This window comes from Ahaetulla prasina, chromosome 3 (assembly GCF_028640845.1).
Source record: "Ahaetulla prasina isolate Xishuangbanna chromosome 3, ASM2864084v1, whole genome shotgun sequence".
NCBI lineage: Eukaryota > Metazoa > Chordata > Lepidosauria > Squamata > Colubridae > Ahaetulla > Ahaetulla prasina.
Genome location: NC_080541.1, coordinates 229,393,169 through 229,407,331, shown reverse-complemented (window position 1 = coordinate 229,407,331; position 14,163 = coordinate 229,393,169). Strand labels below are relative to the sequence as shown.

At 46.3% G+C, this 14,163-nt stretch overlaps 1 protein-coding gene across 1 annotated transcript in view; it reads right to left on the bottom strand.

The window, feature by feature from the left end:
* The window catches only part of DNMT3B (DNA methyltransferase 3 beta), a 37,220-nt gene that overhangs the window by 7,902 nt on the left and 15,155 nt on the right, over positions 1-14,163 (bottom strand). Inside the window, exons 11-17 of the mRNA XM_058178218.1 lie at positions 13,857-13,969; positions 10,638-10,821; positions 8,939-9,023; positions 5,381-5,526; positions 3,495-3,585; positions 3,242-3,390; positions 1,138-1,223 (exon numbers count right to left, since the gene is read on the bottom strand). Of these exons, the coding sequence (XP_058034201.1) occupies positions 1,138-1,223; positions 3,242-3,390; positions 3,495-3,585; positions 5,381-5,526; positions 8,939-9,023; positions 10,638-10,821; positions 13,857-13,969 (854 nt within the window). The remainder of the gene's footprint in view (positions 1-1,137; positions 1,224-3,241; positions 3,391-3,494; positions 3,586-5,380; positions 5,527-8,938; positions 9,024-10,637; positions 10,822-13,856; positions 13,970-14,163) is intronic.

Below are 14,163 nucleotides of genomic sequence, written 5' to 3'. Positions count from 1 at the left end.
TCCACCCAACATTTCAATTAGCCGCATTCTCACTTGCACGAAAACAAAAACGACAAAGGAAGACAGGCAGACAGACACACCCCTGCCTGGAGGAAGTACTAGAAAAGGCATCTTTGTGGGCACCCTCTACCACATCTTCGGTCGTGCCCAGCTTAGGTGCCATTTTGCGAGTGTGCAAATCCTCCTCCTTTTCCCACCTCGGCCCTTCCATCCTGAAAGGGTCTCTCTCCGAATCACAAGTAGAGTATTCAGGGAATCCCCAACTTACAACCGTTCGTTTAGTGACTGTTCAAAGTGAAAGACAGCCGTGGGAAAAAGGGACACAGGACCGTTTTTCACACTTTAGGAGGGCCGCTGCATCCCCAGGGTCACCTGACCCAAATTCAGACGCTTGGCCACTGGACTTAGGACTTAGGACAGTTGCAACATCCCGGGCACTGGTGGGATTCAAATCATTTAACAACCGGTTCTCTGCCCGAATGACCGGCTGGGGTGGGCGTGGCCATGGGGGCGTGGCCAAGGAGTGTGACAGGCAGCACTTGGCCTCCTGCACCCCCCCTGGGGGCAAAAACGGGCTGCGGGGGGGGAACCCCCCCTCCGTCCCCGTTTTGGGCCTAATAGGCCTCCCTTAAGCCTCCTGTGAAAACAGGCCACAGGGAGCCCATTGCAACCCCACCCCAGCCCCCCACCCGAGCTAACATGGGGCTTGTGGGGACTCCTGGAAGGGGAGGGGTGGGGAGGGGAGGAGCCAGCCAGCAATTGAACTACCGGTTCGCCTGAACCGGCTGAATCCCACGTCCCGTGATTCCCCTCTTGCATCATTCTGACGAGCCAAGTCACCGGGGAACCCGGATTCGCTTAGCAACCGTGTCACAAACGGAACGACGGCTGTGATTCATTTAACAACGGTGGCAAGAAAAGTCATAAAATGGGGCAAAAAACTCACTTAACAAAAGTTACACCCAGCAACATAAACTTTGGGCTCAATTTTGGTCGTAAGTCGAGGACTGCCTGTATAATGTACACCCCAGCCTCTCCAATCCGCTATAGGTGATATGGGTTGCCAATTAGGAAGTTTCTTCTCCCTGTAACTTCTTTGGCAGGTCAAGGGCTCCGTCGTGTCCACTTCTTTCTTACCTGTTCATTCCCGGCAGGTTGCCCCAAAAATATCTGGCTCTGTGCGCAGCAGATACTTTGACTGCATCGATCATCACTGGGTTGCACTGCAGAGAGAAGAAAGGGGTTTAGCACTGATGATGTTACCTAGTTGGGTCGTGAAATGTCTGCAAGAAAACTATTCGGCTCAGAGGGCACCACGGACCTCACAGTCCTCCACTCCTTCTCCAAAAAATGAAATTTAATGTGGAGAAAAGCCAGGTTTTACATCTGGGCAGGAAAAAAAATCAACAGGGCAAGGACAGATTAGGTGAAACCTGGCTCAAAATATTTACAGGCCCCTCACATCCTGGACATAAACTGTTTCAACTCCTACCCTCAAAACGACGCTATACCAGCAACCCAGAACAACTAGACCCAAGAATGGCATCGCTCTGCTACACAAATAATTCCCTCAACACTGTCAAACTATTCACTAAGTCTGCACTACTATTAATCTTCTCATCGTTCCCATTACCCATCTCCTCCCACTTATGACTGTAACTTTGTTGCTTGTATCCTTACGATTTATATTGATACTGTTTCCTGATTGCTTATTTGTACCCTATGACTATCATTAAGTGTTGTAAGTGTTGTACCTTGATGAAGGTATCTTTTCTTTTATGTACACCGAGAGCGTATGCACCAAGACAAATTCCTTGTGTGTCCAATCCCACTTGGCCAATAAAGAATTCTATTCTATTCTATTCTATTGTTATTTCAATTTCTATTCCATTCTATTTCTATTTCTATTCTGTTCTCTTCTCTTCTCTTCTATTCCTATTCTATTCTGTTGTTATTTCAATTTCTATTCCATTCTATTTCTATTCCATTCTATTTCTATTCCATTCTATTTCTATTTCCATTCCATTCCATTCCATTCCATTCCATTCTATTCTATTCTATTCTATTCTATTCTATAAACAGGAACTGCGAGAGAGACCTTGGAGTCCTAGTGTACAATCACTTAAACAGGAGCCAGCCATGAGACAGCAGGGAAAAAAACTAATATAATCCTTGATTGTAAAAACAAAGGCACAGAATCAAAATCACATGAAGTCTTAGTACCGCTTTATAAAGCCTTAGTAAGGCCACACCTGGAATCCTTCATCCAGTTTTGGTCACCTCATTACAAAAAAAAATGTTGGGGCTTTGGAAAAAGTTCAGAGCAACTAAGAGGATTAAAGGCATGGAGACTAAAACATATGAAGAACGGTTGCAGGATTTGGGTTTGGCTAGTCTAGAGATAAGAAGGACCGGGGGGGACGACGACATGATAGCGGGATTCGAGTATTTGAGGGCTGCCCCAAAGAAGAGGGGGTCCCCTATTCTCCAAAGCCAAAGAAGGGAAGATAAGAAGTAACAGGTGGAAACTCATCAAGGAGAGAAGTAACCTGGAACTAAGGAGAAACTTCGTAACAGGGAGGACAATTAACCAGAGGAATGGTATGTGTCTAGAAGTTGTGGGCGCTTCATCACTGGAGGCTTTCAAGAAGAGACAGGACACAGCCACTTGTCTGAAATGGTAGAGGGTCTCCTGCTTGAGCAGGGGGTTGGACTAGAAGACCTCCAAGGTCCCTTCCAGCTCTATTCTGACTGATTGCCTTTATTTCTATTTATTTATTTTATTCTTTATTATTTCTATTCTATTCTTAATTCTATTCTTTATTATTTCTATTCTATACTATTCTTAATTCTATTCTATATTATTTCTATTCTATTCTATTCTATTCTATTCCTCCCTTCTAGCACTGATGATGTTACCTAGTCAGGTAACGAAACGTTTACAAGGAAAGAACCAAGTTAAAAGAGCACCAAGGACCCCACAAAAGCCACAAAGATTGGCAGGAAGAGCTGGGCACGATGGCCTAACTAAACAGCCTTTCTCCATCTTGGCCACTCCTAAGCTGCCTGGACCACAGCCCAGCTAACCCTGGTTTAGACTAACTAGTGGCTGATGTTTCCATCTCAGAAGGACGTCTCCCGGCTGCAAATAACTAAGAGTTCATGGCAGCCCCTAAAAGCCCACCCACCCCCTTCCCGTTTCTTGGTGTCTGAGCCACATAGACCCCAAAGCAGTTTTCACCTCCAGGAAGCGGGAGATGTCCCTCTTGTCGTTGACCCGCATGGAAACCACGTTTTCGAAGAGCCAGAAGAACGGACGGTCTTCTCCAGCTTTGGGACGGGTGTAATTCAGAAGGTGGTAGAACTCGAAGAACAGTCGGCCGGTGCCCTCTGCCAGCCAGAAGGGGTAAAAGAAAAGGGTTAAAAGAGGGAGCTCGAGCGCCCCGAATCCCATCAAAGCCGACTCAAAACGGGTCTCAAATTCCTCAGCTTACCATACAAACCTTTTCTGGCAGGATTTACCATGGAGAGGTCGTTGCAGGGGCTTCCACCGATCACCAAATCGAAGGGACCCCACTTGTCAATCTGCAAAGGAGACCCTCGTTACGGCACGGTCTCCGTCCCAGCTTCTTCCTTTTAAGGAGCTAGTCCTCACGTTACAAACGTAACCGAGCTTAACGTATCACGGCTGTGAGTCTTTGGGCTCTAAATCCCATACAGGCGACCGAATGTGATGACCTGTTTTGGGGCCGTTGTTAGGCCAAGGCGACGTCGTTATGTGAACCACAGGTTCGATAGGGGCTGGTTTTTTTGCCGAAAACTGGAAGGCAGTTCCAGGTTTTGGCAAACACTTCATAAAATAGAGACACACAAGTGCAGTTCCATCATGAAAGAACTGTGAGAGAATAAGCAAACTCTGAGAGCAATGAAGACCCCAGAGTTCTCCCCCTTCTTCCCTCCCTCCTAATACAGATGATGTTACCTAGTTGGGTCATGAAATGTCTGCGAGAAAGCTACTAAGCTCAGAGAGCACCCAGCACCCCAATTTTTTCCTCCTCCTCCCTTCTAGCATTGATGATATTCCCCAGTTGGGCCATGAAATGTCTACAAGAAAACCACCAAGCTCAGACAGCACCAAGTCTTTCCTCCTCTTCCTCCTCCTTCTTTTTTCCACTCCGCAAATCCCACTCCTTCTAGCACTGATGATGTTGGATAGTTTGGTCATGTAACGCCTGCAAGAACACAACCAACCTCAGAGAGCACCAAGGACCCCAAAGCCCTCCTCCTCTTCTCCCGCTGCCTAAACATGAGTGAATTCCATTGAAATTTTTGAGAATATTAAATTCAACTGGTTTATTATTCCATGTGCCAGTGCATAGGAATCTTCTCAACTCACTGTGGGCCGCTTGGAATTTAATGTAGGTCCTTAGTGCTCTCTTGAGCTTGTTTTCTTGCAGATGTTTCATTACCCAAAGTAGGTAACATCATCAGTGCAAATAAGGGCCCACAGAATTAAAACTCTGTGGAAGTTAAGAATGATTTGACTTCATTATCACAGACTGTACAGTAATTGAGACTAAACTGATTTTAAATCTAATAACAGCGGCAAGACTACTGATAGGACAGTATTGGAAGAAAAAAGAATTACCTTCAATAGAAGAATGGATATTGAAAGTTGCCAATTTGGCTGAGATGGCAAAAATCTCAGCTTTTTTGAAAGACAATACGCAAGAAAGATACTTAAATGAATGGGAAAAATGGATTGACTATATTCAAAACAGATATCAGACGAAGAGATATCAGACTGCCTTTGAATGATTAGGATGTATTATTTCTGATTGCATTGGGGGAGGTTAGGATTTGATGAGAAATGCAGGAGTATAACTGAGTTAGGAGGGGAAATTTTTAGCATATGTTTATTTTTAACTATACCTTGTGTTTGTTCCGGGAAGTCGGGGGAGGAAAGAGGGGAGGGTTTTGAAGGAGGGGGAAGGGGAGGTTTTTGTGAAAACTTTTTCAATAAAAAAAAGAAAGAATGATTTTGACTTTTGTCCAAAGGTGCTGTTTTTCCAAGAGGCAACTGGACTTTCTAGTTTTTCTTTGAAGACGTTTCACTTCTCATCCAAGAAGCTTCTGAAGAACATCCTGGATGAGAGAAGAAATGTCTTCAAAGGCAAACCAGAAAGAGTCCAGCTGCCTCTTGAAAAAAAGCACCTTTGAATCAACCGTGATCTGGATGGCTGAGAATCTCCATAGACACTTTTTAGCCTGCTGGTGACTATGCAGGGATTCTAGTCTGCTGCCTCTTTTGACTCCCACCAGTAACCCACCAATCATGGCCAGCCTGGAGGCATTTCATCCCGAACGCCGGATTCCTTACGTGTCTCTTGGTGATGTTCCTCACATCATGCACGTATTTGATGTTTCCCTCGTGGCGCACGGTGCCCACCGAGATGGAGTCTTCGCAGATCTCCGAAGCGATATATTTCTCCACCTTGATGCCAAGATCCCGCAGAACCAGGTAACCTAGGAAGGCGGAAAGGTCTTGGGTGAGAAAAGGATCCCTTGGGAGCAGTTGGCGAGGACCTACGGAGGAGCACCCAGCCCGGGAAAAATCCACCTTGTGCTGCGGGGGAGAAAAAACAACATGCAACCCTCACATTCTTGTAGTGACCCTGTAATATTTGTGCCCATAAGATGCCACCAAAGGATTTTTTCCAGTATACAAGTGTGCAGGTAGTCCTCAGTTTACGACCACAATTGAACCTAAAAATTTATATCGCCAAGCGAGATGGTTGTTAAGTGAATTTTGCCCCGTTTTACATCCTTTCTTGCTTCAGTTGCTAAGTGAATCACTGCTGTGGTTAGGTTAGTTACACGGTTGTTAAGTGAATCTGGATTCCGCATTGGCTTTGCTGGTCAGAAGATCGCTACGACACTACGACCGTCATAAATGTGAGTCAGCTGCCAAATGCCTGAATTTTGAACATGTGGATGCTGCAATGGTCATAAGGGTGAAAAATGGTCATAAGTCGCTTTTTTCAGTGCCGTTGTAACTTTGGACGGTCACTAAATGAACCATTGTCAGTCTGAGGACTACCTGTAGGTGGAAGGAAACATACAGATAGTCCTCGATTTACAACAATTGAACCCAAAATGTCCACTTCTAACAAGACAGTTGTTAAGTGAGCTTTGTCCCGTTCTAGGATTTTTTCTTGCCATCACTGCGATTGTTAAGTTAGTCACACAGTTGTTAAATAAATCTGGCTTCCCCCGTTGACTTTGCTTGTCAGAAGGTCACAAAAGGGGATCACGTGACCCTGGGACACCGTCATAAGTCTGAGTCAGTTGCCAAGCATCTGAATTTTGATCGGGTGACCCTGGGGACGCTGGAATGGCCATAAGTGTGAAACAGTCGTAACTCCCTTTTTTCAGTGGTCACTAACAGTGGTGAAATTCAAAACTTTTCCCTACCAGTTCTGTGGGCGTGGCTTGGTGGTCATGTGACTGGGTGGGCGTGGCTTGGTGGTCATGTGACTGGGTGGGCGTGGCTTGTGACTGGGGAAACGAACTATCACACTTTACCCAAAAATAACACAAAAGCTACACAACTGATTCACACACGATGCAAAAGCAGCCGGACTTCAAACAAAATGGTCCCTGCAACTTGCAGGAACCTCACAGAGAGCTGAAAAACAAACTATCACACTTTACACAAAAATACCGGTTCAAGCAATAGGTAGTAAAAAAAAATGCTTTAAAAAGTTTTTTAAAAAGTTCCCACGATTACATGGCACAGCTGATTGTCACAGCTAATCGTTGGAACCTTTTTTAAACTTTTTTTAAAGCATTTTTTACTACCTATTCGCCTGAACTGACAGAAAAAAAATGTTTTAAAAAAGTAAAAGAAAAGTTCCGAAGATCAGCTGTGCCGCACAATCATCAGAACTCTTTTTTTATTATTTTTTTAAAGCATTTTTTTACAACCAATTCGGGTGAACCGGTCACTAAGCGAACAATTGTAAGTCGAGGACTACCTGTACATACCAGGTGGAATGATTGTCAACCGAATGTAGTGAGTTACAGGAAGGAAAAATGTCTTTCATAAAAGAAGGAAGAAGAAACGATAAAAGAGAGACTGGTTTTAAAGAAGGAAATTGATTCTCCCCAACTTTGTGCCAAGACTGGAAACTTTGTGGAGGAAGATTGTGGTAGGAATTACGGTGGGCCTTGCCATTTTCCTCACAACGGCTTAACGTGGCGAAGTCGCAGATTTCTCCATGCTTTACAACAAACCAAGTTTCCTGAAGGCATCGCTGCCAAGGGGACCTTTGTGTAGCGTGTGGCAAAAAAAAAAACCACCATTGTTAAAAAGCACATCACAATCACATTCTCCATGAGCAGATAAGAAACTATTCCTTCTGTTGACCCATCCATCAAAGGTAGGAGGAGCCCTGGATGTACAACCACAATGGAGCCTGAAATTTCTGTGAATTGAACGAGACGCTTCTTAAGTTAAGTTTTTCCTCCATTCTACAGCCTTTCTTTTTGATGTTGTTAAGTGAATCGCTGAGGTTATATAGTCAGTATGTGACTCAATCAGAGTAGAGCTGGAAGGGACCTTGGAGGGCTTCTAGTCCAGCCCCCTGGTCAATCAATCAATCAGAATTGAGCTGGAAGGGACCTTAGAGGTCTTCTAGTCCAGCCCCCTGCTCAAAGTGGAGACCCTATATACCATTTTGGACGAATAGCTGTCCAATCTTTTCCTAAAAACCTCCAGTGATGGGGCACCCACAACTTCTGGTGGCCAGCTGTTCCACTGGTTAATTGTCCTCCCTGTTAGGAAGTTTCTCCTCAGTTCCAGGTTGCTTCTCTCCTTGATTAGTTTCCATCCGTTGCTTCTTGTCCTGCCTTCAGGGGCTTTGGAGAATAAGTGGATCTCCCCCCCCCACACTTCTTTGTGGCAGCCCCCCAAACACTGGAAGACTGCTATCCTGTCACCCCTCGTTCTTCTCTTCACTAGACACACCCAATCCCTGCAACCATTCCAGTGGTGGGTTGCCCCCGGTTCAAACCGGTTCGCAAGAACCAGTTGTAAAACCAGCCGGAGGCTCCACCCACCGACCTGGACATCATCGACAATCTGCGCATGCGCAAAAATGCACACGTGCACATGAGCAAAGCTTGCACGCACGCTCCCGTAGCAAACCAGTTGTAAAGGTAAGTAGAACCCACCCTTGAACCATTCTTCATGTTTTAGTATCCAGCCCTCAAATCATAGAACATAGATTAGAATAATAATAAGAATCGGAAGGGACGCTGGAGGTTTTCTAGTCCAACCCCCTGCTCAAACAGGAAGCCTATACCAGGGCTATTAAACTTGTGGCCTACAGACCAGAGGCGTCACATACTGGTCACGGCCCCCCGCCCAGTTTAGCAAAGTGCAAAAAAGCCACGTGACACCTCTGTCAAGACACGAGTTTGACACTCCTGCCCAATGCCATTTTTAAAAAAATGGCCATCCAGTCTCTTCTTAAAGTGATGGAGCATTCACAACTTCTGGAGGCAAGTAGTTCCACTGATTAATTGTTCCAACTGTCAGAAAATTCCTCCTTAGTTCTAAGTTGCTTCTCTCTCCTTGATTAGTTTCCACCCATTGCTTCTTCTCTTGCCTTTTGGTGGTTTGAAAAATATGTTGACTACCCTCTTGTTTGTGGCAGCCCCTCAAATACTGGACTAATGCTATCCTGTCCCCACCCCACCCCGGTCCTTCTTTTCTCTTAGACTACCCCAGGGGACTACAAACTTGGCTCCTTTAAGACTTGTGGACTTCAACTCCCAGAGTTCCACAGCCAGCAAAGCTGGCTGAAACCTGCCTCTCTCTTCTGCTGCCGAACCGACCTGGGTACTGATACGTTTGACCCAAGCAAGGACTCACCTGTAGCGATGCCGTCGAAGAGAGACAATACTCGGATGGCCTTCCGTTTTGCGGCTGGGATGGCAGGGTAGATTTTGGGTGCCTTCTGCGAGGCCAAAAACAAAACATAAAAAGCACGTGTGAGACACACAAAAACCCACACCAGCAACTGTACCAACCATAGTTAGCCTCTGTCCCTCTCTTAAGCTTGGAGAATCACTCATTTCGCTGACACTGCTCCAATTGGGCGGTGGGTGGGGAAGAGAATACGGGTGGTCCTCGCAAAAGGGAATTGTGTGACCTTGGGACACTGCAACCGTCATAAATATGAATCAGATGACAAGCATCTGAAATTCCACTAATTTTGTCACTTTGTCAAAGAATGCAATGAGATTAGTCTGGCATGATCTGTTTTTGACAAACCCATGTTGCCTTTTTGGTTATTATTTGGTTTGCTTCTAGGTGTTCAGTGGGTCGTTGCTTGATTATCTTTTCCAGAGTCTTCCCTGGTATTGAGGTCAGACTGATAGGTTTGTAGTTTCCTAGATCTGTTTTTTTTCCTTTTTTGAAGATGGGAACTACATCAGCTCTTTTCCAGTCCTCTGGCAGCTCCCGTGTGCCCCAGGATCTTTGAAAGATATAGTTCAGTGGTTCTGAGATCACGTCTGCCAGTTCCTTCAGAACCCTGGGATGTAATCCATCCGGTCCTGGTGATTTGAACCTGTCTAGGGTAGACAGATGTTCACTTACCATTTTTTCCCCTATTTTAACTTGTCTTTCTAATCTGTTTTTTGTGGTGCTGTTTTTGATAGGTTGGATTGTTTTTTCCTTTTGTGTAAAGACAGATGCAAAAATTGAGTTAAGTAGATCTGCTTTCTCCCTGTTGCTTGTCATCTTCTTGCCACTTTCTCCCAGCAATGGGCCAATTGTTTCCTTGGCTACACTACATGTAGTCGATCTCCATTGCCGAGTGAGACGGTCATTAAGGGAGCTTTGGCCCAAGCTACGACTGCATCTACATGCAGTTCCATTGAGGACTACACGTTGAGTGCAGTCAGTCAGCCAGTTACAAATCCATCTGGTGCTGATTGATTGATTGATTATTTCAATTTTTATACCACCCTTCTCCCGAAGGACTCAGGGCGGTTTACAGCCAAGTAAAAAAATAATACAAAAATTAAGAACAATTTTAAAAACTAATTTAAATTGGCCGAAATACTAAAATTTACTAAAACCCCATTAAAAACTAATTCAAAATGTTAAAAAACTATTAGGCCAGTCCTGCCCGGTGAAATAAAAAAAGTCTTCAGCTCACGCCGGAAGGTCCGGAGGTCAGGGAATTGGCGCAACGTTGGGGGTAGTTCATTCCAGAGGGTTGGAGCCCCCACAGAGAAGGCCCTCCCCCTGAGGATCGCCAGCCGACATTGTCTGGCTGACGGCACCCTGAGGAGACCCTCTCTATGGGAGCACACTGGTCGATGGAAGGCCACCGGTGGCAGCAGGCGGTCCTGTAAGTAGCCCGGTCCTAAGCCATGGAGCTCTTTAAAAATGGTGCCTAACCCACATTTTTCTAGCTTATCAAGTAGTAGTTTACATTTTTCACTTAACCACAAACCAGCTTCTGCATTGACTTTCTGGAAAAGCTGGCAAGGAGGAGCCTCTTTTCAAAGGCTGGAGGGGGGCAGCTGAGCTTATCTCCCCTCCCCACCCCATTCCTTACATATTCCTGCCCTTCCTCATTGGTGAAAAACTCCTTCAGGCGCGTATTCCAATCCCGCCGTCGAAGCAGAACGCCGTAACGCTGTTGCGGCCGGCACATGTAACAGCTCCAAGGCTCTTCCTTCCGGGCAGCTTCGGCCGAGCCCCGTCCCACCAAGGTGTTCAAACAGTCCACGCAAAAGCAGCTGCAAAAGACGGGGAAAATCTTAGAAGCCACAATGAAGCCACGATGTCGTAACGCCCCCCCCAATTGCACGACCGCAGCGGCCCTTGGCTGATGACTGCAGTTGAGCCCACCAATCTCCATTGCCGAGCGAGACGGTCGTTAGGGGAGCTCTGGCCCGTTTTACAACCTCCCTTGCCACCGTCGTTGAAGAGAATCACAGCAGTTGTTAAGGGAGTAACATGGTTGCAAAGTGAATCTGAGATCATCAATTGGTTTGGCTTGTCGGAAAGTCACAAAAGGGGATCACATGACCCCGGGACAATGCAACCGTCATAAAAGCTAACTTAATTACAGTATTAATTATGGTTGTACCGGTTTCTAAGCTAACTTCAATAGCAAAGACTATCTGCCTGTCTATCTCTATCCAACACACTCTATGCCTCTGACTGTCTATCTGGCTATGTATCTATCTTATCCTATGAACTATTATCAATCTGTCTATCTATCCATCCATCTATATCTACCTACCTACCTATTCTACATAATGTATCTCTCTATCTTTGTCTGTCTATCTATCTATCTATCTTTCTACCAATCATCTATCCATTATGTATATATCCATTATCTATCATCACATCATCTATCTATCCATCCATCCATCCATATCTCTATCAATCTATCTTATCATATCAACAATGTATATCTATCTATCTATCTATCTATCTATCTATCTATCTATCTATCTATCTATCCTATTCTATCCTATCTATCCATCCATCCATCCATTATTTATCAATCATATCAACAATCTATCTTATCCTATCTATCCATCCATCAATCCATCTCTATCTATCAATGTATCTTCATATCAATTATCTATCCATCCATATCTCTATCAATCTATCTTATCATATCAACAATCTATCTATCCTGTCTATCCATCCATCCATATCTCTAGCTATCAATCTATCATCATATCAACAATCTATCCATCCATCTATCTAATCATATCAACTACCTATCTATCCATTGTTTTATTTATTTTTATTTTTATTTTTCGCATTTTTATACCGCCCTATCTCCCTAGGGACTCAGGGGGGTTTACAGCCAGATAAAACATACATATAAATACAAAATAAAACATCAATTAAAAAACTTATTACATAAGGCTGAATATTTAAAAATAGCAATACAAATAATAAAACCCCATTAAAACCAAATTCAAAATTTAAAATTCTAGTCCAGTCCTGCGCAGATAAATAGATGTGTCTTAAGCTCGCGGCGAAAGGTTCGAAGGTCAGGAAGTTGGCGGAGTCCTGGGGGAAGTTCGTTCCAGAGGGTGGGAGCCCCCACAGAGAAGGCCCTTCCCCTGGGTGTCGCCAGTCGGCACTGCCTGGCCGACGGCACCCTGAGGAGTCCCTCTCTGTGAGAGCGCACGGGTCGGTGAGAGGCATTCGGTGGCAGCAGACGGTCCCGTAAGTAGCCCGGCCCTATGCCATGGAACGCTTTGAAGATAGTTACCAAAACCTTGAAGCGCACCCGGAAGGCCACAGGTAGCCAATGCAGTCTGCGCAGGAGAGGTGTTACACGGGAGCCACGAGGGGCTTCCTCTATCACCCGCGCAGCCGCATTCTGGACCAACTGGAGCCTCTGGGTGCTCCTCAAGGGGAGCCCCATGTAGAGAGCATTGCAGTAATCCAGACGAGATATCACGAGAGCGTGAGTGACCGTGCATAGGGCATCCCAGTCTAGGAAGGGGCGCAACTGGCGGACCAGGCGGACCTGGTAAAAAGCTCTCCTGGAGATGGCCGTCAAATGGTCTTCAAAGGACAGCCGTCCATCCAGGAGAACACCCAAGTTGCGCACCCTTTCCATTGGGGCCAATGACTCGCCCCCAACAGTCAGCCGCAGCTGCAGCTGACTGTACCGGGGTGCCGGCATCCACAGCCACTCTGTCTTGGAGGGATTGAGCTTGAGCCTGTTTCTCCCCATCCAGACCCATACGGCCTCCAGACACCGGGACAGCACTTCGATAGCTTCGTTGGGGTGGCCCGGTGTGGAGAAGTACAGCTGAGTATCATCAGCGTACAGCTGGTACCTCACACCGAAGCCACTGATGATCTCACCCAGCGGCTTCATATAGATGTTGAACAGAAGGGGCGAGAGAATCGACCCCTGCGGCACCCCACAAGTGAGGCGCCTCGGGGCCGACCTCTGCCCCCCTGTCAACACCGTCTGCGACCGATCAGAGATATAGGAGGAGAACCACCGATAAATGGTGCCTCCCACCCCCAATCCCTCCAACCGGTGCAGCAGAATACCATGGTCGATGGTATCAAAAGCCGCTGAGAGGTCTAATAGGACCAAGGCAGAGGAATAACCCCTATCCCTGGCCCTCCAGAGATCATCCACCAACGCGACCAAAGCCGTCTCAGTGCTGTATCCGGGCCGAAAGCCAGACTGGAACAGGTCTAGATAGACAGTTTCATCCAGGTACCGGGGTAATTGACATGCCACCACACTCTCTACAACCTTCGCCACAAAGCGAAGGTTGGAGACCGGACGATAATTACCTAAAACAGCCGGGTCCAGGGAAGGCTTCTTGAGGAGAGGTCTCACCACCGCCTCTTTCAAGGCGGCAGGGAAGACCCCCTCCAGCAAAGCATTCGTAATCCCCTGGAGCCAGCCTCTTGTCACCTCCTGAGTGGCCAGTACCAACCAGGAGGGGCACGGGTCCAGTAAACATGTGGTGGCGTTCAACCTACCCAGCAACCTGTCCATGTCCTCGGGAGCCACAGGGTCAAACTCATCCCAAACAGTCTCAACAAGACAGCTCTCTGACATCTCACCTGGATCCACCCAATTTTGGTCTAGACCATCCCGAAGCTGAACGATTTTATCGTATAGATAACCACTAAACTCCTCGGCACGTCCCTGCAACGGGTCATCCCGCTCCCCCTGTTGAAGGAGAGAGCGAGTCACCCGAAACAGGGCGGCCGTTTAGCTAGCTATCGCCTTTCTTACTGGCCAGTGCCCAGTAGAGGAATTGCCCACCTGAAGCAATTGGCGCTGTCGCAGAGAAGTAACTCGCTTCCTTCACAGCAGATGGTGCAGTACGTCTGGTACCCGTCTTCATCATACATGTAGAAAAGCTCCAGAAACCGATCCTAGGAGACACACGTGTGACATGAAGAAAAGTGGCATTTTCTGTCCAGGTTTACCCGTGGCACTGCAGAACAGTCTTCCCTAAACATTTGAGATGGGCAACGAAGTAGATTGAAATAACAATCGAACAAGCTGCAAGATGCCGGCCCCTGGTCTTCTAAAAGCAGAAATCCTAGGGAAGGGTTCTTGGTTTTTT